General features: G+C 38.8%; 1 protein-coding gene across 3 annotated transcripts in view; it reads right to left on the reverse strand.

Moving 5' to 3' along the window:
- spock1 (SPARC (osteonectin), cwcv and kazal like domains proteoglycan 1) overlaps positions 1 to 26,022 on the reverse strand; it is a 151,372-nt gene that overhangs the window by 72,059 nt on the left and 53,291 nt on the right. For all 3 annotated transcript variants that reach the window (XM_086158272.1, XM_086158271.1, XM_086158273.1), the window contains exons 3-4: positions 24,104 to 24,149; positions 7,777 to 7,857 (exon numbers count right to left, since the gene is read on the reverse strand). In XM_086158272.1, coding sequence (XP_086014398.1) covers positions 7,777 to 7,857; positions 24,104 to 24,149 — 127 coding nt within the window. The remainder of the gene's footprint in view (positions 1 to 7,776; positions 7,858 to 24,103; positions 24,150 to 26,022) is intronic.

A 26,022-nucleotide genomic window follows, 5' to 3' on the forward strand; every position in this document is an offset into this window, starting at 1 on the left:
CCTGAAGTTGGCAGACGACACCGCAGTGACAGGACGCGTCGCCGGCGGCGACGAAACGGCCTACGGGATGGAGGCGGCCTGTCTGGTGAAGTGACGCGAGGGCGACCACCAGACCGAGGAGACGATGAGGAGACCTCATCGGACACTGTTCCTGCAAGGTCTTGAGGTTGAGAAGGTGAACGGCTTTAAATACTTGGGTGGCCACGTAAGGGAGGACCTCACCTGGTCTCTAAACACCACCCAGATGTTCAGGAGGCTGAGGAGGTTGGGCATGTAGCCTAAGATCCTCAGCATTGGGGTACAGGAGTGTGACATGCAGACCGACGCGATTGAGGAACTCTTTCTACCCGACTGCCGTCAGACTCCTAGACAGCTGTCACTCATTCTTCTTGCACATGTAAAGATGTAAAGTCTACTGGCCATTTAAACAACACTGGGCTTTGTGAGCTGCACACCAAGATGCCCTCATATGTCTTATCGCACTGCCGCTGTTCAATTGCACTGTTCAGATTCATATCTATAATCGTATTTATAATCATGTTTACCCTCTTCCTATCGGCACATATACGCAAAGTAGGAATATCACTGGAGAGAGAAACACGTTTCTGCACTTTGCATGTGACAATAAACACTTTGAATCTTGAATAAGATACTCATATATAATAAAGATTTATTATTTATTATTATTACAATTTTATATATATATATATACAGAGAGAGAGAGAGAGCAGTGTGTGTGTATATATATATATATATATATATATATATATATATAGTAGTGTATTGTATATATAGAACAATGTTTTTATAACAGTTTGAAAAATGCTATATCTATCTATCTATCTATCTATCTATCTATCTATCTATCTATCTATCTATCTATCTATCTATCTATCTATCTATCTATCTACTATCTATCTATACATATATTTATATAATTATATACATATAATAATATAAAAAAGTTATAGTTTAATAGCAATATAATAGTTTAATATATTTGTATATATATATATATATATATATATATATGCATGCATATGTATGTATCTTTATATAATTTTTTTCAATCCATTATCCAAAAAATACGGAGCACTAAAACAACACATCCTATATCTGAATGAATGAAAAATTCGTACTAAATACTATTGTTGACTTTTATAAGACTTTTATTGTCATTACACAGAGTGCAATGAAATTTAGAGCTCTCGGGTTCAGTAGAATCAACACAACAATACCACAGCAGCATCTCTGGGGTAGATATAAGATAGGTATAAGATATTGACATGAGAATGAAAAAATATAAATCAAAAAAATTAAAAATAATATTACAACAAATATAAACAGAATCTTTTTTCAACATCTTGAAGAATATATATATATATATTCTTCAAGATGTTGTTTATATTTGTTGTAATATTTTTTTATATTTTATAGATATTTTTTTATATTTTATATTTTAAATATATTTATAGTTTTTATATTTTTGGATCTGTATATATATTTATACACATATATATATTTATATGCATACATATATATCTATGAAAGAGATATTCATATATGTATATATATATAAATAGTGTATATATATAAATAGTGTGTATATATATATATATATATATATATATATGTGTGTGTGTGTGTATACATATATATATACTGCTCAAAAAAAAGGAACACTAAAATAACACATTCTTGGTATGAATGAAAATGAAATGAAATGAAATATTCTCATTAAATACTTTGTTCTTTATATAGTTAAATATGCCAACAACAAAATCACACAAAAAAAAAACGAGCGATGTAAAATCAAATTTATCAACCCACGGAGGTCTGGATTTGGAATCCCACTCAAAATTAAAGTGGAATAAACAAACTACAGGCTGATCCAACTTAATGTCCTTAAAACAAGTCAAAGTGCTGCTTCCCAAGTGGACACTTTGATTTCACACATGTGTGATTGACTTGGATTTACATTGTGTTCCCTTTATTGATATGAGCAGTATACATTATATTATAAGATTATATGGTATTGTCATAATATTATATTGCATCTATGTAAACATACCACATTCAGTATCACGTGTGCTTTATTTAACCCTATGAAAATGACAGGCTTCTCCCTGGGTGTCTGCAGACAGGCAGGCTGCTCAGCAACTATGGGGTTGTTTATATGGTGTTGCTTTTGGCATCAGTTCACGGGGGGTGTAATGTAATCCGTCAATTACCTCCTAAAGCCTTGTCTTCATCTTCCCGGCTTGGCTTTTTTTTTTTTTTTTAAGTAAGGTCTCACCCAGGTATGCCGCTGACAGATAATAAATCAGAGCCATTACCGCCCAGCAAGTGTGGCATTAACGCCGATCCCGCCTCCTTCAGCATAAAACACGTAACACCTGCTCTCAGCGACGACACGGCTCTTCAGCAAAATTCTCTTACTTTGCTGACGGCTGTGTTGTAAAGATACTTTTACGCTGAAATATGACTCCGACGTCCGGGTGACATCATGTAGAGAAAAATCCGAATAGTGTTAAAGTTATTGAATTATTTCTAGACCTTTACTGATTCTTTTTTTGTTTTTTTGCACGAGCCGGCACTTCAGCTAAAACGACTTTTAGAGAAGGAATTTGAGAATCGCTGTACAATCTGTGTTAGCCTAAGTGCGTTAGCATCCCGATCTTTGCAGCTGTCCAAAAATGGACCTCTTTAAATACCAGAGCACCTCCTAAAAGCAATTTTTTTGTGACATCTGACAGTAAAGTGCCCTTCTCATTTTTTTGGGAATTTATTTGTTCTAATTTATTTATTTTTATGAATAATTTATTTATCCCTCTGGCTCCCGAAGAGACAGAAAATGGGTAAAAAAAATAAAATAAAATAAGAAAAAAAAAAAAAAAAAAAAAAAAAAGCTGTGTAAGATAGAACAGTCTTTCAGTGTCCTTAAGTACTGGCCAGGGTCCAGGAGGCACGGCATTGATTGGAAAAAGTCCGGTAAAAGAGGCAGAATCCCAACAAGCCCTATCGGACCGAAGGGTGACCTCGGATTCATTACCGCTGAGCCGGACAAGAAGCGCCGGGTGTTTTTGCAATCTGTGTGTGGGTGTATGCGTTTCCATTGTTTACTCTCCGCCACCTGTTCCCAAGAGCTAATACCCAAGTTTAAAACACAATAAATTGGAGATTCAACAACCGCTCCCCAAGGATAGACTCCTGATGGTTATGAAATTACGAATATCACCATCGCTTCCCGGCTTTTATTAATTAAAACGGTGTTTCTCCTCATTTACCTCGGGGGGGGGGGTTGAGGTTGCGGCTACGGAGCGAAAAGAAGCTCCGAAAGACAAACGGATGATAAAACCTCCTTTCCTGCGCTCTGTCAATGTTCCGCAGGGTCTGGATGTTTGGCCTGTGAGAGTTACTGGAGCAAGAGATGAGGAATGATGGAGAGATGAAAGCATAGAGAAGGCCTCTGGGAGGACACAGTGATAGAGCCGATTCGCCATCCAGAAAATTAATTATTGAAAACATGGGCAAATCATATTATTGTGAATGTAACTGAGGAACGGGGGGAAGATAAAGCGCCAGAAAGAAACACATTGGCACGAGGGAGAAAATATCTGGAAAGAGAGTATTTTTATTTTTTTTCGCCGTCGCTAACCAGCTGCATATTCATCATCCGCACGCAACCGTTGGAAACACGCTTGTGTGTGTGTGTGTGTGTGTGTGTGTGGTGTCTCGTAAACTCCCACATCACTGCGGAAGTCCTGAAAGTGGGCATTTTATGAAGCTGTTGCTGGCAGCGAAATGTGTTTTAAAGAAGAACTAAGAAAACAAATAAAAGCTTTGAAGACAACTTCAAAAAGACGTATTTAAGGACAAACATATGCATGAAGGATTCATTTCAGGTGGAAGCTGGTAATTGTTTAGCCCTACATCTACTTAAAATAACCCACATAACCTTTTCAGCTCAAACCGTGTTAATTCTAACTATTTACGGCGGAGAATTGCCGAAAGCGGAAGGTGTGGAATATGCGAGGGACGCTTCAAATCATTCATGAAGACGAGTTGTCGGGTGTATCCGCCGACGCCAGGGTCGCGGTGTAAGTCGGTTGGAGCAACATCGGGGTTTCGGAGGTGCTTATCGTTTCCACCTGGCCGGGTTCGATGTCATCGACGCTACTTTTACGCCGTGATACAATGTCTACATTGATATCTTTACGGTGGTGCTGCTGCCGGCATGGAAGTCCATGTGCAGGACGTTCTGACTGTGTTTGTTGTTGTTTTTTTTTTTTTGGGCCTGAAATGGAATTAATGGCGGGGTTATTCTCGAACGCGTCTGCATCATTTTTTTTTTTTTTTGGCAAGATGGCAGGCGGGAGGACGCTGGCGCGTTTGGCTGCCGCTTCCCGCTCTCCAACCAATCAACCAAACCAAAGACAAAGGCTCACCTGGACAATCTCCAGCAAGCTACTGTTAAAATTTGTGCGAGATACATGCGCGGGAATGCATCACTGATGGCAAAGGTGCACCCAACTTTGTATTTTTCCACTAACACCCCCAATGCACTAGCGATGACGAATCCCAGAAGGCCTGGAGGCCCAGTTCATGACACGGCCTGGTACCAAGTTGACCTCTTCCAAAGGGTGTGAAAAACAACTCCATATTAGGAAGAAATCTTGACCCTCCAGATAGTGGGATAAATCACTACCACTCCTTGAGTTGGGGCCAAAATCTCCTCATCTGCACATCCGACTGGACGCGCCTCAGCGGACGTTTAGAGAGGGTGAACGATCCCCTCGGGGTGACATTCATTTCAGCCCGGGAATTCTCGTAAGTGTATTTCCTGACCTCTAATAAACCACTCATTGCTTAAACAGTTCCTGATAGCGCTAATGTTTTTCTTGGATCACATCTGAACACACCGGGACAACAAAGTCCGGTCCCGTGGTGGAGACCGCAAAAACGGACACTACCCAACTAGCTTGCCGACCTGAGCAGGCTGGCTGGCTAGCTAGCCTCTCGAAACTCTGGATCTCGACGGCGACCTGAGCTGGCTGGCTGGCTGGCTAGCTAGCCTCTCGAAACTCCGGATCCCGATGGCGCCTAGCAAGACGGCATTTCCATCGGCCGAAATCTTCTCGCTCCTCCTGCTCCACCATCTCTCCCTCCACCAAAAATCCATCTCCGACATCCAGCTCCAACACTTGCCTCCTCACAGCAGCACGTCACTCAGCTGCACACCGGCGAAACTCCTCCAGCTTGTCCCTGGACTGGCGCTCATCGCCACACTCTGCAATCATGGACTTCTTCCTAATAATTCTGTGTATGTTCCGTTCCTTCTGTTTTTTACTTGTGAAGCGTCTTTGAGCGTCATGAAAAGCGCTATAAAAATCCCGTGTATTATTATTATCTGCATATTTCGTCTATTTGCAGCATTGAGGTGCAAAACAATTCAAAATCAAATTGAAATCACATGTCATGCCCTAACTCTTATCCTTGTCTGTCCCAACACGCACACATTCTGCCTATTTTTGTTTATTTATTTTATTCATTGCTAGTGTCGCTCTTTTTCTATCGTCGTTTAGTTCTGGTTGTGTATTTTTCACCCTCACTGTTCTTTTCTGTTGTCCATTGTCATCCCTGACGTTGTTGTTGTTTCATGTCTTTTTTATTCGTGGATGTCTGTCTCTCTAGTTATATTTATTTCACTTTTTTTGCATTTATTTTTTTATGACATTATAACTGTTACACTGCTGTGACAAAGAAATTTCTCTTATGGGGATCAATAAAGTTTATCTTATCTTAATTTGAATGGGCTCAGCGTGTGGGGGTCGAATAGCGTGATAACAATACCCCCCCCTTTTTTTCAACTTGGTTTCTTCCATTAACCTCGACGACCTCGACGTAAACGCCACGGTATCTTAGACCAGAGTAGAAATGAGGTCCTCAACACGACTTGAAACTTCAACCGTGATGTTTAAACTGAATTTAAGGTTTCAAATAAGCGTAATCCTGCACTTTTAGTGTAACACGTATGCATATAAACACCCACGGATGAACGGTAGAACTGCCTTTCCCTTATGATTTGTTTCAGACTTAACAACTTTATTTGGCTGTGGTGCCTTTTAATGCAAATATGTTGCACGTACAGGAATTAGTTGAATGGATTGAAGCTGTGAATTCTTTCATTATATTCACAGTTGTATAAATATGTCCATGCTTTTATGATACGCTGAGGAAGAGCAGACAAATATTATAAAATAACTTATAGGAGGACCAGACAAATCATTGCTTGCCCTTTATCCCATCTCTCTGTTGATGTGTTAATAAGCATTAAATGAAAAGTAAATGAGTCATATTTATTTTCCAGATCTCCAAATAAGGGGTCAATGCAACGTGACTTATTTTCATACCTAAATTATTTTCGCTGCTGGGACTTTACTTTTGATAAAGAAACAAAATAGTCAAAAAGAAATAATATCCAAAACGAAAGTCCTTACATTCAAGATTCAAAGTGTTTATTGTCACAATTTAGAAACGTGTTTCCCTGGACGGCGAAATTCCTACTTTGCTTTCCGCCGTGCACGTGCTGATAGAAAGAGTGTAAACGTTGTTATAAATATGATTACAGATATGAACATTAACATTGCAATAGAACAGTGGCAGTGCAATGAGACGATCGAGTGCAGGTGTGCACAAAGTCCACGTGCACGGATGAGTGCGGTTCAAATGGGCTGTAGATTTTTTTGAATGAGTGTCAGCTGTTCAAGCGTCATGCTCGTGTAAAAGTAAAAAAAGAAAAAAAAAAAAAAATGAATGCCTCAACAAATTGAAATTTAAGTGGGAATTTTTTTTTTGTAACCGTCATGCATGTAATTATATCATATTCCTCGGCGGTTTCATGAGTGTGAAGTAAAAAAAAAAAAAAAAAAAAAAAAAAACTTTACATCTGAAGAAAAAGTAAAAAGAAACGTTCAAAGAATGAGGAAATAAAATACATGGAAGCTCGAACAAGAAGACGATTTCAGCCCTCTTGCCAACATCGGTTTGTCGAGGCGCGCGGAAGCACGAACACCAGAACTGACAGGGTTGCCGCGGAGGATGTTTACAATCTTTACTCCGGTGTAATGTAGCCTTCTTGCTGAATTTGATATTACACATTTCATGTAGGCTGGCACTAACGCTAATGATGTTCGCGCCGAAGCTAACCCTGGAAATAGCTCCGTGTCACTGAAGGGTCTAGCTTTGATCATCCCGTGTGCATTTGCCATGCTCTATCTGGTCGGGATGATGAACCGCGAGCTCGGTTTATCTCTCTCCTCCATACTGACATCTCGGCGCCGTACCTGAGACGGGATGGAGAATCAATTGCAAAACAACCCTGTGTTACACCCACGGTTAATAAGGAGGGGGAAACTGAGAAAAAGCGGGGCGGAACAATTAAAAAAAAGTGAATGTGAAGAAAAAGGGAAAAAAAAAAAAAAAAAAATCACAAACTTTGGTCTATTTTGGAGCCTCGGCTGCTTTCCAGGTGTTTATCCCTTATCATTATTGTTATTATTATTATTATTCAAGGTTGTTTTGGAATGATGTGACCGTGTTTCTTGAACATCTAAGTGTATTAGCGCTGAAAATACCCACAAAAACACTAACGGAGCTACTGAGACGCATAAACAGAAGGGTTGCAGGGATCGGCGTGCAATTATACGGTTCTAGTTGTGCAACACCGGGTGAATAAACCTTCCCGTCTTGATTAAAGTGATCTTTCAAACTTACCGTCATGAACTGACTTCTTGGCAGAACCAGGATGAGGTTTGAACCCCGGGGGTTCATATCTACCATGCTCAGCCTCTCCCTCTGAAAAATACATACAAGAAAATATTAGTCAGATAAATAAAACTCTGAAAATCCGATCTGTCTTGTTCCGCTACCTAAATTCAATTGTAATGTTTTTTTTTCCCCGGTGTTTGATTTTATAAAGATAAAACTGTTCATTCACACGACTACGGCGACAAAGAGAAGAACAAGCTAACGTGGGCACTGCAAGAAAGTTTTAAATAATTAAGCTGGAAGTGTATACACATACATAAAACAAAAAAAATAAAACAAAAATAAAAACACATACACACAGAGAGAATAATGAGGGGAGGAGAAGGTTATTGCCTCGTATTTTGCTGTGGAGATAAAAAAAAAAAAATGTTGTTTCATTACTTGTGAAAAGGAATCTAACAATTAAACCGTGGAAATCTGATCCTGCAGAATAATACGGGACAAAAGCAAAGCGTTACGAAACAGCGACGGTACAACAAGAAATGAAATAGCGTGAACTCATCTTACACACACACACACACCGTTTGGATCGACACTGTTTTAAGCGTCGTTTTTTTTTTTTTTCCCTCATGCCAATCTACCTTATCGTCCCCCAAAGCCTCTCACAGATGCAGCCTTTCGAGGGAAAACGGTACAAATTAAATGATTCCCGGGCCTCAGATTACCGCTTCATTGACATCACACGGTCGGGGGTGTCGTTCACTGAAGGGGACGGCGGCGTATTGATTATTGGCGGGCGACTCCATCATGTCACTTGGTTTATGCTAAAGAATGATGATTCAATCTAACGTGCAATTATGTTACTTCAGTGTAATGATGGCGGCGTTATGTTGTTTCGCGTAAATTACACAACGGGCGGCTCGGGGCTCTTGTCATGCTACTGCCGTGTCTCCGCGCTATTTATTCTCCAGTCTGTGAGCTGGCTGATGACATATATTGTTCCTCACAGCTGTCACATTGTTGTTGTTTTTTAAAACCGCGACGAAACCGAGGGAGGAGACGGCCTTAATTATCCATTCAGGCTTTTCCCACATTCATATTCACAGAAGATACAGACTCCATCCTGTCAGCGGGGGTTCTCAGTCATCCAGTTCAAGGTGAATTCTTGTCAAAAATCTTCTTGTCTCGGCGACTGGGCTTGAATTTTTTTGGCTTTTTCAACCCGAGAGGCTTCGGTTCTGATGACCTGCGAGGAGTTTTGGGTGGATCGAGGTTATGGTGGCTTGTTTTGTTGATCTGCAGAAACTTGAATTAAAGTGGTTGTGATGCTTACGGGGGTGTCGTTCGTTGGAACAAAAGAGGAATTTAGTGGGATTTCCTGGATTGGAAGGTGAAAAGCTCAACAAAGTTGACGTTATGTCATGTTGACGTTACCGGGAACTGGTTCTGGTTGTTTGGAGGGTGCAGAAGGTCCTGGTCCGTGTGTGCAAATCCATCTTGGTATTGATCCCTGTACGCCGTTGTATTGTAGGGCATTGCTATCTTCAAACGAATGGCCCTTGTCGTGACCGCGGTCCTCCTACACCTGAAGGACAAGGGCCATTCGACAGCAGCGCCCGTGTTCTGCCCGGAGAAGACAGATGGTTCGAGGGCGGAGTCAAAGAAGCCGTCTTTATCAAAACAGAAAAACATCTCTGAACAGAGGAGGAGACCTCAGACACAACCTTTCACAAACCTACAATGCCGTAAACGGGGATCAGTACCAAGACGGATTTACACACTTGGACCAGGACTTTCTGCGACCTCCGAACGACCGGGAAAGACCGGCGACGTCCACACGAGCCTCCGTTCATGGGATCCGACAGATTCCACTCCTTTGTTTTGGTTGAAACCACAAAGTTGCTCTTTTGTTCCAATGAGCGACACCCCATCAGCATAACAACCACTTTACGCCCGGTTTCCGCAGTTCAGCTCGTCCGCGGACACAACAAACCACCGTGATCTGGATCCGCCCAAAAGCCTGGCAGTTCAGAAACTCCCCCAAAGGCGATTCGAACTGAAGAAGCCTCTCGGCTGAAGCGCCAAATGAAGAAATCCAAATCCAGTTGCCAAGACAAGAAGATTTTCAACAAGAATACTACATCCTGTGTCAACATTAGTATGAACAGTGCATCAGTGGGCTCTTGTAAACATTATTTCCAGTATATTATTCGTTCCTTTGGAAGGGCTGTCTTATCTTTAACTTAATCTCTTCAGAGGAAATCTTTAAAAGTCCTTTCTGCAGGCATCGCAGTACGTCTTTATCCCGCCGGCTTCCCTCGACACTATGTCACACGCTGGCATTTGGCCTCGAGGCCGGGGCTGAGATTGCGAGCCCCGTCTGCCCGCTCGCACCTTGAAGTTTGTTTTGCTTAATTTACAATGATCACCGGGGTCTCTGTTGACCGTGGGGCATAAAGGGCCGAATCAGAAAACATCACACACTCACATTCATCCACACACACACACACACACACGCTGTGATCTACCGCGGTGTGTATCTCCGCTCGAAAAAAAAAAAAAAAACGGCCCGTTCGGCGGCGTTCACACACTGCCAGCCATTGATTCACGGCTTAATTTTGCGCCGGGTCTTGGCTCTGCCTTTGCAAATTGGAAGTGCACCACGGTGACAATTCCCTTTACTCCCCGTGGCTTCGCCTGCCCACATTTATCCTTTTGTAATCACAATTTCTTTTACACTGTAGTTCCTCTGTGACCGTTAAACTATTTCCTTATCTTTTTAGTCCAAGGTTTAACTTCTTCAATGATGCGACCGGCTTCATCTGTTCTTTCAATTAACAATATCTGTGCAAAGGATATTGCGCAGCGTGATCGTGCACGCTCCAGGTATTATTAAAGATGACCGTGTGTGTGTGCGTGTGTGTGTGTAGAGGTTCACCATGTTCATCATTGTGTGAGAGTAGTTGATTTATAGCATTTCCCAAAAAGTCACTGTGCCGTATGTGCGTTAAACTAAATAGGTCCATTTACATTTGGATCAATCAGCAGAACCACTCAGCCACTTAACGCTCCAGATCCGAGCTGACTTAACGGGATTCTGGATACGTGTCACTTTTCGGTCGCGGACAATAAACCGTAACAGTCAGTGTGTCACAATCTTTAAATTACTGAGGTACGTTTATCAAATTCACACATATTAAACACGAAATGGAAGTTAACTGGCTCATTTTCTTTCTTCATCATGTCACTTTCGTGCTGATAATGATAATAATAATAATACTGCTAGTAATAATAACAATAGTTTTTATTAGTATTATTTTACGGTGTCACTTTTCGGTCTTGGCCAAAAAACCATAACAGTCAGTGTGTCACAATCATTAAATCTTTAAATTACCGAGGTTTGTTTCTCCAATTTACACAAATTAAACAACAACTGGAAGTTACCAGTTACTGGCTCATTTTCTTTCTTTATCATGCCACTTTCTTGCAGATAGCAACAATAATAATAATGATAATAATAATAGTTATTATTATTATTTTTAGTAGTAGTTGTGATAATAGTAATAATGACAATTGATGAGAATTAATAACCTACACTAACAATTATTATTATTATTATCATTATTGTTAAACCTATGATAATAAAAACCTATGATAACAATTTGTTACAATAATCAAAAATGATCATATAATTACTACTAATAGTATTAATAAAACGAATTTGTAATAACAATAATAATTATAATTATTATTATTAGTAGTCATAGTTAAATAATAATAATAAATAACCTATAATAACAATTACTATTAGTAATTAGTAGTAGTATTAGTAATTGGTAGTAGTGGTAGCATGTTTATATTATTATTATTATGTTATCAATATTGATGATAATCAATAACAGTAATCATCAATACACAATAAGCATTAACAATAATAATAATAATAGACTTAGAAACGTAATGAAATATGTTGCAACTTCTTTTTCAGTTTATTGTATGAAGTGTGTCTTCCATTGAGATCACAAATTACAATCCCACCCACATTGAAGGGCACAGTAAATGTCTTAGCACACCCTTCCTCCACACATACATTTAACAAGATAGGATCCTTCATTTTAGAAATGTTTGACTTGGCACGTTGTTTCTTGGCGCAATTTTTTATTGATTGACTTCATGCACCATGAGCATTGATTATTTCACGGGCAAGATAAGAGAGGTATATAAATCACGGTTTGAAGGTGAGGGAGCTCCATCTGGTTCGTACCCCTGTTAGATGCGAGCAACTGACCATGTCTGGTTCATTCAATTCCTTGTGAATTAAAGATATGAGAATGTATGTGGAAACCAATCGAGTGCACAAAGATGGACAGATGAGAAGCGGGAGCCGGCAGACTCTCGACAGAGTCTTTTCAGAGGGATGGGAGGTTAATGAGTCGGGGAAATAAATCATGAAATGGATAACAATGGCGAACGCTATGGTAAAGGGACGATATCAGAAGCGGAATTGCTTTATTCGCCGAGGAATTTGCTTTGGTCGACGGCGCCGAACGGATAACATGTAACAGGCATTAAATAAGTGTAAAATAAAAGCGAGATCAGGGCGACGGAGGTGGGTTGCGCCAAATGGATGGAGGCGGTGAGGACGGACTGGATGACGGAGGTGTCGAAGCGCAACCATGGTGGTGAAACTGCCTCGGGAAGAACATCCTCTGCTGGCCTTACCTCCAAACATGTTGAATGACAATTTGTGGAAGCTTGATATTTCCAAGGGTGTTGCACTGCTAAAACAGTGCATCGCTAAAGACGGTTGCTATAACAACCTTGCCGGATCGAGCTCGGGAATCGAACGGGAGGAGTAACCACCTGAAAGTTGCAAATATTATTATTTTTCAGATCTTTGACCGTTGGTTAAAACCCAACCCTTTCTCCGTTTTTGTCCTTGCGTTGGTTTTCGGTGCCGGTTTACTCTCGGGTGTATCACCGGACGGGCTGCCATAACAGAATCCTCCCTCTGACTCCACTCCCTGGATGAAATATTACAATCGCAACCTCATAAATCTATCGGGCATGTCAATATAGAAGAACCCGGACACGAGTGCGAGAATACCGATTCTGACTTTGGGCCGCTGTCTTCTTACAAAGACAAACGGGTTTGTGGTTGCGGTTTTTCGTCACACTTTTGGACACCCGTTATTTCTGCTTTAACTGTGAAAAAGCAAAAGATTAAGATGTGGCTGAATTTTAATGAACGGATGACAGATGCTCTAACTTCAAATTGCTGCTCTGATCAGTCAAGTGGGTGCAGATTCAAAACAACTACGGAAGAGGATGAATATATATTGGGTTACGGGAAAAAAAAAAAAGATGTACTCGGAGAGCGCGGACCTCCTCCGAGACCTATAACCCGCTGTGACGTAACATGCAAATCTTCACGTCAAATATGTAAAATACACCCAGAGGTATTAACAAATTTGGACAGTGCACCTTTTTGTTCAGCACCTTCCAATATGATGAATTTGAAATGAGGCCGGTAAAATCTGATTAGAATGCAGACTTTGTCCTTGAATTTAATATGATATTCATAAAATGTTGCGGACATATTTCAAAATGATTTTTTCTGTTAAAAAAAAAAAAAAAAAAAAAATTTAGTAAAGAGTACAGGATGTAGAGCGAAGAACATCATTATGACATCGTGACATCATTTTCCGTATAAAAGGGTTTACAGCATCCATAAGAATAAAATTCTGATAGAACAGATAAATTTATGTGTATTTAAGACACAAGTATACAGAAGGGCAGTGGTTCTCTTCCCGGGCCTAAAACTTAAGTAACTTTGAATAAAAACGGGTTTGCGGGGTTGAATCCCTGCTCGGATTTCAACAAAATTCTGCAAAGCAAATACTTGTATATCAATACAAAGACTGTGAATCGATAACAAAAACAAGCGATGGAAAATATTCTGAAGTTAAAGAAATGAGATATTCTTCACCGTTAACGTCAGTCAACTGCTCTCAGCCCCGTGGAGTGTTTATATTTCCCTTTAATTTGTTTATCCATTAATTTGTGAGGAAATGTCTGGTGAGATCATCGGCGGCTGACTGCATTTCCCGAAAGTATTTCCTCACTAAATCCCTCCATGACCGAAAAATCATGATGATGATTACTTTAATTAGGAGTAGAAGTTCGGAGCCATTACAGTGTCATAGAGAAAAAAAAAAAAAACAACATGAATTTCCAAATTAATTTATGTCATCATCTTCAATTATACATTTAGATCCGACTGCCCGGTTGCGTTTTTTCAGATCCAGATCCATGAAACGTAACATTTGGATTTTATTTTTATTTTTATTTTTTTTTTATATCAAGCGACCGGGAAATAATTAACACACGCTCTGCTGTTTTTTTTGTTTTTTTTTCCTGTTGTTTTAATGATGACATCTTCAGTCACAACAGCAAAACCCCCTATCTGGTTTTGCATGATTTAACATCTGAATCGCTGGTCGTATGCCAGTTTGGTATTGTGTGTTGGAACGGCATGTATGAAGTCCCAATCGCAGCGCAGCAGATGCATGTCTGATCCACCCACTGGGTGAGCTGGGCTCTGTGACACGGGCCAACGTCGCCCCCGTAAAACACCTCCAGACCTCCTTTCCTTGCTATAGATTCCCGGTGTTAATTATAACATGCGCGGAAGACTTCCAGGTTAACCATCCATCACCGGTAAACATACGGGTCAATCGATTGTCACCATGGAAACGCCATAGCTGCAACTGAAAAACGATAAGTCCCAAAATAATGTTTTGATGATGTGAAACGTCTTCTTGGATAGATTGAAGCGTCTCGTTGTACAAGGCATGTCTTATACATCCTGCCCGGTTCGTTTAGTGAACATAATATCCTGAATTTGTTCACATTTCTTACTTTTACATTTCAATGTTTGTTCCGGGGCTAGTATTCAAATATTACAAAGAGCAGAAAGCTTGCTTTTATCTTCCTCCTCTTCGTCTCCTTTGGGCTTTTCCCTTCAGGGGTCGCCAGAGAGAATCATCCTTCTCCATCTAACCTTATTCTCTGTATCCTCCTCTCACACCAACTAACTTCTTATCCTCTCTCTCTACATCCATAAATCTTCTCTCCGGTCTTCCTCTAGACTCCCTCATGACAGCATATGTCCTTGCCGTGTTGTTTGTTACCCTCTTGCTCTGTACCTCTTATTCCAACCGTTTCCCATGTCTGTATTACAGGAGGTTTTTCTTGCCTTACAGCCAAATTGTTGTTTTACTTCATCAGTACCGATGTGTCTGAACACAAACAAGCCCTAAAGAGCACTGATGGGCATTTAACTCAATTTCAAATATTAGACAAACGCTGGATTTCTAAGTTTGGCCCACTTACCAGAAAGGTCACAATGCTAAGAAGGCATCTATCTCATAGAACCTCGGAAACTTTTCTCCCCGTTTTCTCCTCTCACGACAGATTACAATGTCATCTTCAAACATCATGGGCCAGAGAGACTCCTATCTGACCTCATCTGTCCTTCTGTCCATCTCCACTGCAAACAAGAAGAGGCTCAGAGTTGATCCCTGATGTTGTCTCGGTGACCCTACGGCACACCGCACCACTGTCTCACAACGAGCATACAAGTCCTGCACCAGTCTAACACACTTGAAATCTTGCTTTTATATCATTCATTGGTGATTTTCTTCTGTCTTTCTTTTTTTTTTTTTTTACTCAAACAGATTGTAAAAATAATTGGTAGTCAATTAATTTAAATGTTCCTTTCAAGCCACAATGATCAGCTCTTCGGCCGCAACACGCTTCAGCACTTAGGCGGTCAGATTTGCAGCGTAATGGAAGTACAACCGCGTCTGTTCATGCAAACAGGAGAAACATGTCCGTGTGAGTGATTTTGGGATATAGTGATTCACTTTAATCCAAATTTTTCCAATACTTGGTTAAATTTCACGACCTCAGCCATTCAGTCATGTGATCTGCCCTAAATCTGTTGTCCTTTTTTAGCCTGTTGCTCTCAGCCCACTCACTTCCTGCCTATTTTGGTTTACTTATTCTATTCTTATCATTGCTAATGTCACTCTGTTTATGTTGTTGTTTAGTTTCGGTCGTCTACTTTCACCCTTACTGTCTTCCATGATGTTGTTGCTGTTGTTGATCTCTCTGCTGTCTATTTATTTATGGATGTCCTTTGGTTTTTCTAATTGCTTCTCTATTTACATCTATATTCATACTTATTTGACAATTGCAATCTGTCACGCTGCAGTGACAATAGAATTTCTCCTATGGGGATCAATAAAGTTAATCTTATCTTGAAAGGCATCCATCAAGAAACCTATTCAAAAGTAAACTCATCCCTCTATGTTGGTCTTGGGATCTAAATGCAACACCAACACTTGAACTCAGTTCAGAAATGTGCTTAAAATAGACCCCCCCCCCCAAAAAAAAAAAAACATGGATAAAAAGTCATTTCCAAAGTCCTTTGAATATTCTAAGAAAAAAAAAAAAATTGTGCTCGATAAGCCTCAGAAACTCATGATCCCATGCAAACAAACAAATCATTTGTGATCCTAAAGATTGAATTCATTAGATGCTACAGAGAGAAGCATTAATCACTGAGTGATTCATCAAAGTACTGGATTTTCTCCATCAACCTCCCTGCTGCTGATTAGTCTCTGAGGGCAACCGGTGATCTATTAGTCAAACTGAGCGGCAGGTTGTGATGGATGCCAGTATCTTTCCACTGTATTGGCCCGCGGTCAAATGCTATAGCGAACCTTTTTATTTCTTTGAGATTATTGTTGCCTTTTAACGGCATACATTGTACATTATGTGACTGCTATTCCGTGGTCAAATTATATATTTTGAAAGTGCTCTTGTATCTAAGTGGTTTTCATTAGTCAGTTCAATCAAGGTCTTGTCGACAGATGATTTCTAAACGCGCGTTGGTAAATCTGGGTACCTTTATTTCTGTCATTTCCTATAGAGTTGGCCAGTTCTATTACCAAAATGTCACTTTCTAAACCCAGCTTAATGCAGTCTCCGGGTTATAAACTAAATAAGTGCTATCACGGCTCTTTGATGCCTCTCAGTAAGATTTGTGCAGAGTACAGCCGAATTTAAGGAACACTCTGTACTTTATAAAAGATATAAAGTTTTCTCTTTTTCTCTTTTTTTTGGGGGGGGGGGGGGACAATTCCCTGTATTAGGGTCTTATATTGGATAAGTCATATTGACATGCCGGAGTTAAACGTGTGATGTCTGCTTTACCGGGAGTGAAAATTCAGGTCTCTAGATGCAATTCAGACACGGCAAATGATAAAATGTTCCCAAAGCTTGCCAAATTGCCCGATTGATTTCCATTATTTAGTTGCTGGTCTAGTTGTGCTGTCCATTACTCCCCGGTGTGCTGTTTCAGCGAGAAAAATCACTATGCACGGTGTATGGTGATGGAAACAGAGCGCTCATAGCTCTGCGGCAGGGAAACAGTCGTGCCGCTGCAGCAGCAGCAGCAGCAGCAGCAGCAGCAGCCAGGTTTTACCACTTCCCATAAAACTGCTCTTGGTTTAAACTACTACATGAAATCATTCTCCTGACAAAGTTACCGGTTTCACAGATTGAGGGGCACGTCATCGGGTGCCGTCAAAAGTGACTCGGATGGATGAGGTTTACCGTTCCTTTCAAAACAGTGCCTTTCAAATATTTAACCTCTTCGGTGCATCGGGAAAAGATGTTCGGGACGTTTTTTTTTTTTTTTTTTAGTCCATAAGACAGTTAGTACTGCAGCCCGCCATTGGACGACAATAAACCACAAAATCAAGAAACAACCGCTAACGAAATGTGTCAAACTCAAGGCCCGCAGGCCAAATGTGGCCCGACGTGTCATTTTATGCAGCCCGCGAGAACGTCTGAAAAGGTCACTCTCTTGAGTGGGCTGTCAACAAAAATACATTTCTCTTGATCTCGCTCTTGAGGTTTTTTTTCCTGAAAGCACATCGCTGCCATGAGTTGCCCGTCGAAAACATTGAAAACGATGTTTTGGATCACACGTGTCAAACCCAAGGCCCGCGGGCCAAATGTGGCCCGCCACGTCATTTTACACGGCCCGCGAAAATGTCTTAACTGTCTGATTGTCTTGAAATAAATAAGCGTCTTTTGTGTCACGAGGCAAAGAGTAAAATCTACAACGGCACTTTGACACCAAACACAGTGCTAAGTATGCTAAAGTTAGCCTTGTCCGAGAATTAAAAGCCAAAATGTTACATCTGCATTTACGAAGAATCCATGCAAATGCAGATATAACATTTTGGATGTGAATGAGTAATAAAGTCATTTATTTAAGAAAAATAGGAACATAAATATACTGCTCAAAAAAAATTAAGAGAACAATTGTAACTCCAAGCAACACTGCTTCATTTTGTCTTGTTTTGAGGACATTACAACCATGTCGGATCAGCCTGTGGTTTGTTTTTCCACTTTAATTTTGAGTGTGACTCCAAATCCAGACCTCCATGGGTTCATACATTTGATTTCATTGATGATGTTGGTGTGATTTTGTTTTCTGCAAATTCAACTAGGTCAAGAACAGAGTATTTAATAAGAATATTTCATTCATTCAGATCCAGGATGGGTTATTTTAGGGTTCCCTTTATTTTTTTGAGCAGTGTATAAATAGAGAGACAATTAGAAGACAATCAAAAGAGAACAAAAGGCATCCGCAAATAAAAAGACAGCAAAAAAAGTGGACAGTGTGCGGTGGACACGCGGTTAGCCGCCAACTTGGTTGTAGCTTCCTTATGCAAGGTGTTTAAAATGCATTGGGAAATCTTTTTGAGACGACTAATCATGGTTTACTAGCTGACCTTATGAATACAGCTCCGGATATTTGTCACTCCGAGCACAACTTCAGCCGAGGGAAATTCTGATCAAGCATATTTCAGATGTACATTCATGTCAACCTTTCGTGTGAGACTAGGTACGGCAACACTCGTGCACACCAAAATCACAGTTAAATAAAACGTCTGACTTATCTCCTTATTTTTTTGTTTCAAAGTTCAGCAATGATGGAAAATGAAGGGGCTCAAAAATGATCTAATGCCGTGCAGCATTCGAGCGTGATTTCTGGTCTGCGGCTGCACGTCGATGCCGTTTACAAGAAATAAATGAAGATGTACGGTCAACGGCGCTCCGTGGCATTTAAGGAGATTCTATAAATATTATTCTGTGGGATTTAGTTGCATATAAATCCTAAGCGATAGCTTCAATATTTATTCTCGGTCTGGCGGTGGAACGCTCTGTTTACTTTGTCTTAGTTGTGTCAAAGAACTAGTCTGGATGGTGCTTGGATACAGGGCTTTTCTCAGGCACAGTATCCACCAGGAGCCGTCCCAGATAAACCTGCGCAGCAAGTTTTTCCCTGTAGAGTTACAGTTACTGTGCTAGATATGCAAACCCATCTAGCGCAGAGAAGATCAAACCCCGAAAAAGATTTAGTGTTGTGCTTTTCAGAGAGCCGCGGTCCAATCAACACTCTGAAGTGTGAACGAATGCCTCGGTAGGAAAGAGAAAGTGACGAAAGGGGGCTGAACGGGAGTCGGTTAACGCTTGAAATATTACAGCTCTAAGTGTGATCAAAAGCTCATAAGCAGTACGCGGAAAACTTAAAGCGCCTCAATGTGGAATATATACTTACTCAACATGCGTGCACGCACGAGCGCGCGCACACACACACACACACACACAGCACCACTATGATGATTAGATTTTTGGCAGTAGCTCACTAGACAGCAGATTTAGTCATGGAGCCTATATAATATCCGTCTTGCAGACTGCGATTTAAAAAGACTAAATGAATGATATACGGCGTGGAGGGGGTTATACTTCGTATAAAAAGTCGATCCTAGGTACATCGAGATGGGTTTAATTTGCGGGAGGCGATTATTTATATTTAAAAACAGTCGAAAAGATCCTCGATCCTCGCAGACTCCGCCGCCCCGCCTGCAAAACCCAGAGAAGAGCAACCATTGGCCCCCAGAGCCGTCCAGCAAGCCTGCAAATTTGATGTATTTATACTTTTGTATACAGTATATATATCCATCCATCCATCTTCTGTTGCACTGAGGGTCACCCTGAGCTGGTCGCCAGTCGGTCGCAGGGCCACGTGTACAGACAAACAACCGTTCGCTCACTCACTCAATTTTTTTCCGATTAACCTGCTGCATGTTTTGGGACTGTGAGAGGAAATCCAGGTAGAACACGGGGACAACATACAAACTCCACACAGAAAGGTCACCCTTTGTCGGAATCGGACCAGGGTCCTTCGTGCTGTGAAGCCGAGGCGCTAACCACTGCACCACCGTGTTGCCATAATCTAAATATATAATATAAAATAATATAATATGTGAGGCCGAAGCACTTACCACTGCACCACTGTGTTTCCATAATATAAATATATAATATAAAATAATATAATATGTGGGGCTGAAGTGCTAACTGCTGTGCCACCAATATATAGATATACATAAATAATAATATTTATAATATAATATAATAAAATATAATTATAATGATATAATGTGTGAGCGCTATCCAGTGTATCGCCCAATAGTATATACACTTCGTTATGCATATATATATATAGTGTTGTGCTTTTCATATATATACATATATATATATATATATATATATATATTTAGTGAATAAATGAGGTCAATACGCTAACCACTGTGCCGCTCATATATATATAAACATATATACATAAAATATATTTATACACACACATGTGTATATATATATATATATATTTTTTTTTTTTTTTTTTGTGTAGCACCCAACCCAAGTAGCTTGGTATTAACCTCTTAGTTGATGCAGTGATAGTACAATGGGTGGGGCCCTGGGAACGTCATTAAGGTGAAATTTTTAGTGGTCAACAGGAGAAACAATAATACTTTTTTTTTTTTACTTAAACTTATTTATTCTTTTTAATTATGGCAGTGCCTCCATCTCCTAAGGACATATATATATATATATATATATATATATATATATACATATAAATATATATACATTCTTGTTCTTGGTTAAATATGACATTAAAACCAAAAATCTACTTTTGAGAAAGTTTTGCTTGTGCAGCCACACCAGTCCCGTGAATGACTGGACCCAAAGGTTCACGCAAGATGGTGATCCAAATCATCACTGCTGGCTTGCATTTTCCCTCGAGTCTTTCCCGGCACAACGTCTTCCCCAGGCAAGCGACGTAAGGACACAGCCGTCCATAAGACATAAAAGAAAAATGTATTCATTAACCATCATGTGTCCATCGTGAGTCATATCGGACTGAGGCGATGGGGCTGAGTGTGCGACACACTGCAATGCGATGCGATGATGTTTACTCTCACTCCCTTATTTCAGAGCGAATGTAAGTTTTGCATTGATTTGAGCTGCACTTATCCTGCCTCCAACTCATCACATTAGGACAAATAAGTGCCGCAGACTGCACATCCTTCAAAAAATGAGGTCACATTTTAACCAGATAACACACGTTATTCACCTAGTGATGCATTTCAGCGAATCCAAACAGTGTTTTGGTATCTTTTATTCACCTTTTAACATCTATCTTCCATCACAGATTGTTAGTTCTGTCTGTAGGAGACCAAAATATCCTTTTTGTAAATGAAATATGAAATACCAATATAATAATAGAATTTTTGGATTGCCCTTTAAATCATCCATGCTGGAAATTGTTGCACCCAAATTCCTAATGGCTCGCTTCTATTCTAATTTTCCGAGGACTGCCCCCCTCCATCCCTTTTAATGGAAAAATACAGAAAATGTCATATATTTAATGCTGAGTGCTGTTTTGTTCATAGTATTTCTTCCGACAGAAGCCCCCTAAACTCAATGTAATTGTTCTTTAATTAATAAAAAAAAAAAAAAGTACCTGTTGCTCTAAGTCTGTTTTCCTCCTACAGCCTCTGCATCTCGGTTTAGTATGGATTGCATGTGCAAATGCTTTTGTGGTTGCAGGCCAGTGAATGTGGCACTGCATACAAATAAGTCCAGGCCATATTATCAACGGGTTTCGAACTTAGGGAAATCAAAGTAAAGCTTAGGTTTTATTGTGCAAAAAAAAAAAAAATCAAATGGAAAAAAGCCATGAGAAGTATTTGTTGCTGTACACAAATGTGATTAAGCAAATCACACACACACACATGCCCGATAGATATAGGGAAATCTTTCCTGTAGGTATAAATCCGAGCCCAATTCCTGCACGTATTTTTACGGTTTTGATCGGAATTACTGGGGCTTGTTACACATTTCATGTATAACCCAGGATGTCTCTTTGTTCTGCAAAACTCAAACACTAGTACAAAATTCATTACTCCGGCTCGATCATGCAACTTAACCTTAATAGAACCTTAAATTGTATCAAGAAGCCGAAAGGTCTGTAAAGGTTATATAAATGTCAAAATTTTACAAAGCAGAAAATTCAGCAATGATAGTTACACATACTATTCCAACAAATGTGAAATCATTGTCCATTTGGGAAATAGCAAACTGGAGCTGGAACATTTTTATAGGATGATAAGTGACCAGAGTGAAAAACAGAAAACCTCACACTTGAATTAGCCCGTTGCAAAGAACGATGAGTTCAGGGTTGTCGCCACAATACGCGGAAAATACAAAATCTTTACTTATACTTACTATTTTTCAATCCGTGTGAGAAAATTGGAGATTCAAAGGTACAAGACTTCTAAATGACACATGTTCATGAGAACTTAAAAAGAGGTAAAAAAAAGAAACCTCTTGAATACTGTATGTTTCTCACATTACCAATTATACAAATTTGCTAAAATATTTGAAATAGTAACATAAAAAACTGATACTCTACTGTTAATTTCATATATATTTTTTTTTTATTCACATTAAAATTTAACATTTAGATATTTTTTTTTTATTTAAAATTTCCTTTTGAATTGATAACGGAAGTATTTCTGTTTTGTCATATTTTACAAAACCACAGAGCATCTCTCCCAGAAAAAAAAAAAAAAAAGTGCTCTGGAAGAAACTTCGCAGTTTTGAGACAAATCCTTTGACTTTTTTTTTTTAATTTAAATCTAAAATTTAAAGATATAAAGTTTAGATACATATGTATATATATTTTTTTAAATTCAAAATGTGCATTTGAATTGAAGACAGAAGTGGATCTGTTTTGTCATATTTTACAAAACCAGAGCTCCCCCCCAAAGAATGAAAGACCTGGATGATATTTGCCATTATGAGACATATCTTTTGATAAATATTCTGAGATTGATTTTAATTTTTACAAATTGAGCATTTATCTTATATTTTTTCCTGTTACAAAGCTGATGTTTGATTGTGCTGAATTTGACTGTTCTCAATTTTCTTTTTTTGCCCCCCTCACAATTTTTCTAATTTTTCCACCAAAAGAGACAAAAACAAAAATCAGACAAATGATTGGTAGCTAGCAGACAATATTTACATTGAGGGATGAATTTTGATAAAAATTGCTGTTGAAGAACTTTAATCAAAAACAGGAAATATGAGGCGGCAGGGAAGTTATCTTCAACTAAAAATGCTAGAAACTTTTCAGATCTTGTTCAGATTTGTAAACAATAAGATTCGATAAGATAAACTTTAATAAATAAATGAATACTTAAATAAATAGCAAACAAAAAAAAAAACATAAAAAATATAAATAAACAAAATAAACACATTTTTGGCTCATGAAACTCTGAAAACAGTTAAAAACAATCTAAAAAGATTGCATTTGAAGTTTCTCCTCAATTTCTAAAAGCAGTGTAGCCCCATTTGTTGCTTGTGTGTTAGGATACTAAATTAAGTATTTCCTTTGTCAAATAAAATCATTTTCCATCGCGAGCAGAGCCGGGAAAGTGAGATCTGATTAAAAGTGGTCACGTAAGATACCCGCTGATGCATTATAATGCCGGGTGTAAAGACGAACACTGACGGCGACTAAGATTGGATGAACCGGGAAACGTTTAAATGCAATCTGCACAAATGAGACACAAATATTCTGCCAGGTAAGAGCTTTGTTTTGACGCTTTCAATTTCGAACCGTCTATTCTATTCACGGAGATCAAGAAATTTGATCCGGGAAGTTGAAGAATGAGAAAAGGGGGAAAAAAAAAGGCTTAATACAACGTGGAGAATAATAATTATTTAACATTCAAAATTTTAAACTCAGACTTCTCAGAGCAGATATCTTAAATTTCCAGAATAACACCTCTGAAAATGAGCCCTGATATAGAAAAAAGAAACAAAATGTAGAACTCACCGTGGACTAGAGACTTGGCGGGAACCCAGCTTTTGAAGTAGTCATCCTAAATGAGAAAAAAAAAAAAAAAAAAAAAAAAGTTTTAAAAGTTCACACCAAAGATACAATCGGGATTTTTGTAAAATCGAGAACAGCCTAGACTTTTAAACTTGACTCCAGAGAGAAACTTTTCAACCTCTTAACGCCTCTGAGATGAACTGTGTACAGATTCGCTGATATTGTGAGGCGTCACCGATCTTGTATCTCACTCGGGGAGAGTTTCTGGAAAAATCTTCAAACTATTAAATGGCTAAAAGCTACGCAACTAGTGTAGACACTTCTGCCGGAGCCGCTGTGTACGAAAATAGCCTTTTTAATTCAATTTATCGTTTCAATTTTTAGCTTTTTTGACTGGAAACATCGAGTATGATTTTTTCAAACAAATACTGGAGTGTTTTGTGGAAATCTGCATCATACTTTCTGTCATCATTATTCTTATTTTTTTTTTTTTTTCAGTTAACTATTCCTTTGGGGTTCATCTGCTCTACAAAACTTTTAAAAAACACATTTCATAACAATAGGCTTATAGAACATGGTTGCACGTTGCGTGCCTGTAATCGTACAAAAAAACCTCATGTTTCATAAAAAGAAAATTACATTTAAATTAATATGACGGGTAATCAAGAACAATATCCGTATAATTAACATCCACAGTTCTGGTTATTAATCATCAGCTAAGAGAACAGGAAATTGTCAGTTATTTTTGACTTAAACTACTCCGTTTACCCGTCTCAAGTTGCTGTTGGACTCGGATTTGATGGAAAAAAAAGGAAGGCGAGGAACGGATGTAATACTATGCTATACCTTCTGTTCCAAGGTTCCCAATTGTCGGCAGGTAAATAGCTGCCTGTTCTAGTATTTTGGTTGAGTTTTGCATATATATGAGGTTGATTTGGTTAAGTCCATGAATCTGCTTATCTCAAAGATGAAGACAAGAGGTTTTTTTTTTCTGTGACAGTTACACAGACACACACAAACATGCATATGAATTTCAAGTAGAACCCAGACCGAGCCGGGTGTGTTTCTGCAGGGGGGGTAGCCGAAACCAGCAGGATAGGTGTGTGTGGTGGGAAAAGTGAAGCATAAATTAGCGAATTGATTGGTACAATCCAGAGAGAAAAAAAAAATGAATAAAAAAAAAAATAATAATACTAAAAATAAGAAAGAGAATAATTGTTTTTAATGCTCCTTACGTAACACTCAATAATACTCTATAGACAAATGAACATATAAAACTATAAGTGATGTAAAATATATCTATATATGATATAAAATATAACTATATATATATATATATATATATATATATATATATATATATATTTTATTTTATTTTTTTTAACCACTTTATCTCTCTTATTGTTTTTATATGTGCATTTGTCCGTAGACAAATAAGTAAGGTGCCTTAAATACAATCAAATACCACTTAAATACCACCTACATACCTTAAATACCACTTCATCATGTTTATTGTTTTAATATGTGCATTTGTCTGTGGAGTGTTAAATAAGGTGCCTTAAACATAATTATTATTAGTATGACATTCATATTTGCATTCATATATTCCATTTTGCACAAACGCACTTCTTTTTGCTCTTCTGATTAGATGCTAACTCCATTTTGTTACTCTGTGTCCTAACATGTGTTATGACATTACGTTGAATCTAATCTATTATTATTATTATTGTTATCATTATTATATCATTATAATTATTAACACCTACAAGTGAACCAGCCATTGATTTTGAGTTCCATTAAAAAATAATTGCAATTTTGCTGTAACGGACGAGGAGATTCAAGCTACTTATGTTCTCCCTTCAGTCCTTTAGTCATGTTCTCAATTTTTTTTTGTCTTATTTTAAAATAGCCGTCACGAGCAT

Source organism: Fistularia commersonii, chromosome 13, assembly GCF_037954325.1.
Source record: "Fistularia commersonii isolate RoL2024-O1a breed Wild chromosome 13, RoL_Fcom_v1.0, whole genome shotgun sequence".
Classification (NCBI taxonomy): domain Eukaryota; kingdom Metazoa; phylum Chordata; class Actinopteri; order Syngnathiformes; family Fistulariidae; genus Fistularia; species Fistularia commersonii.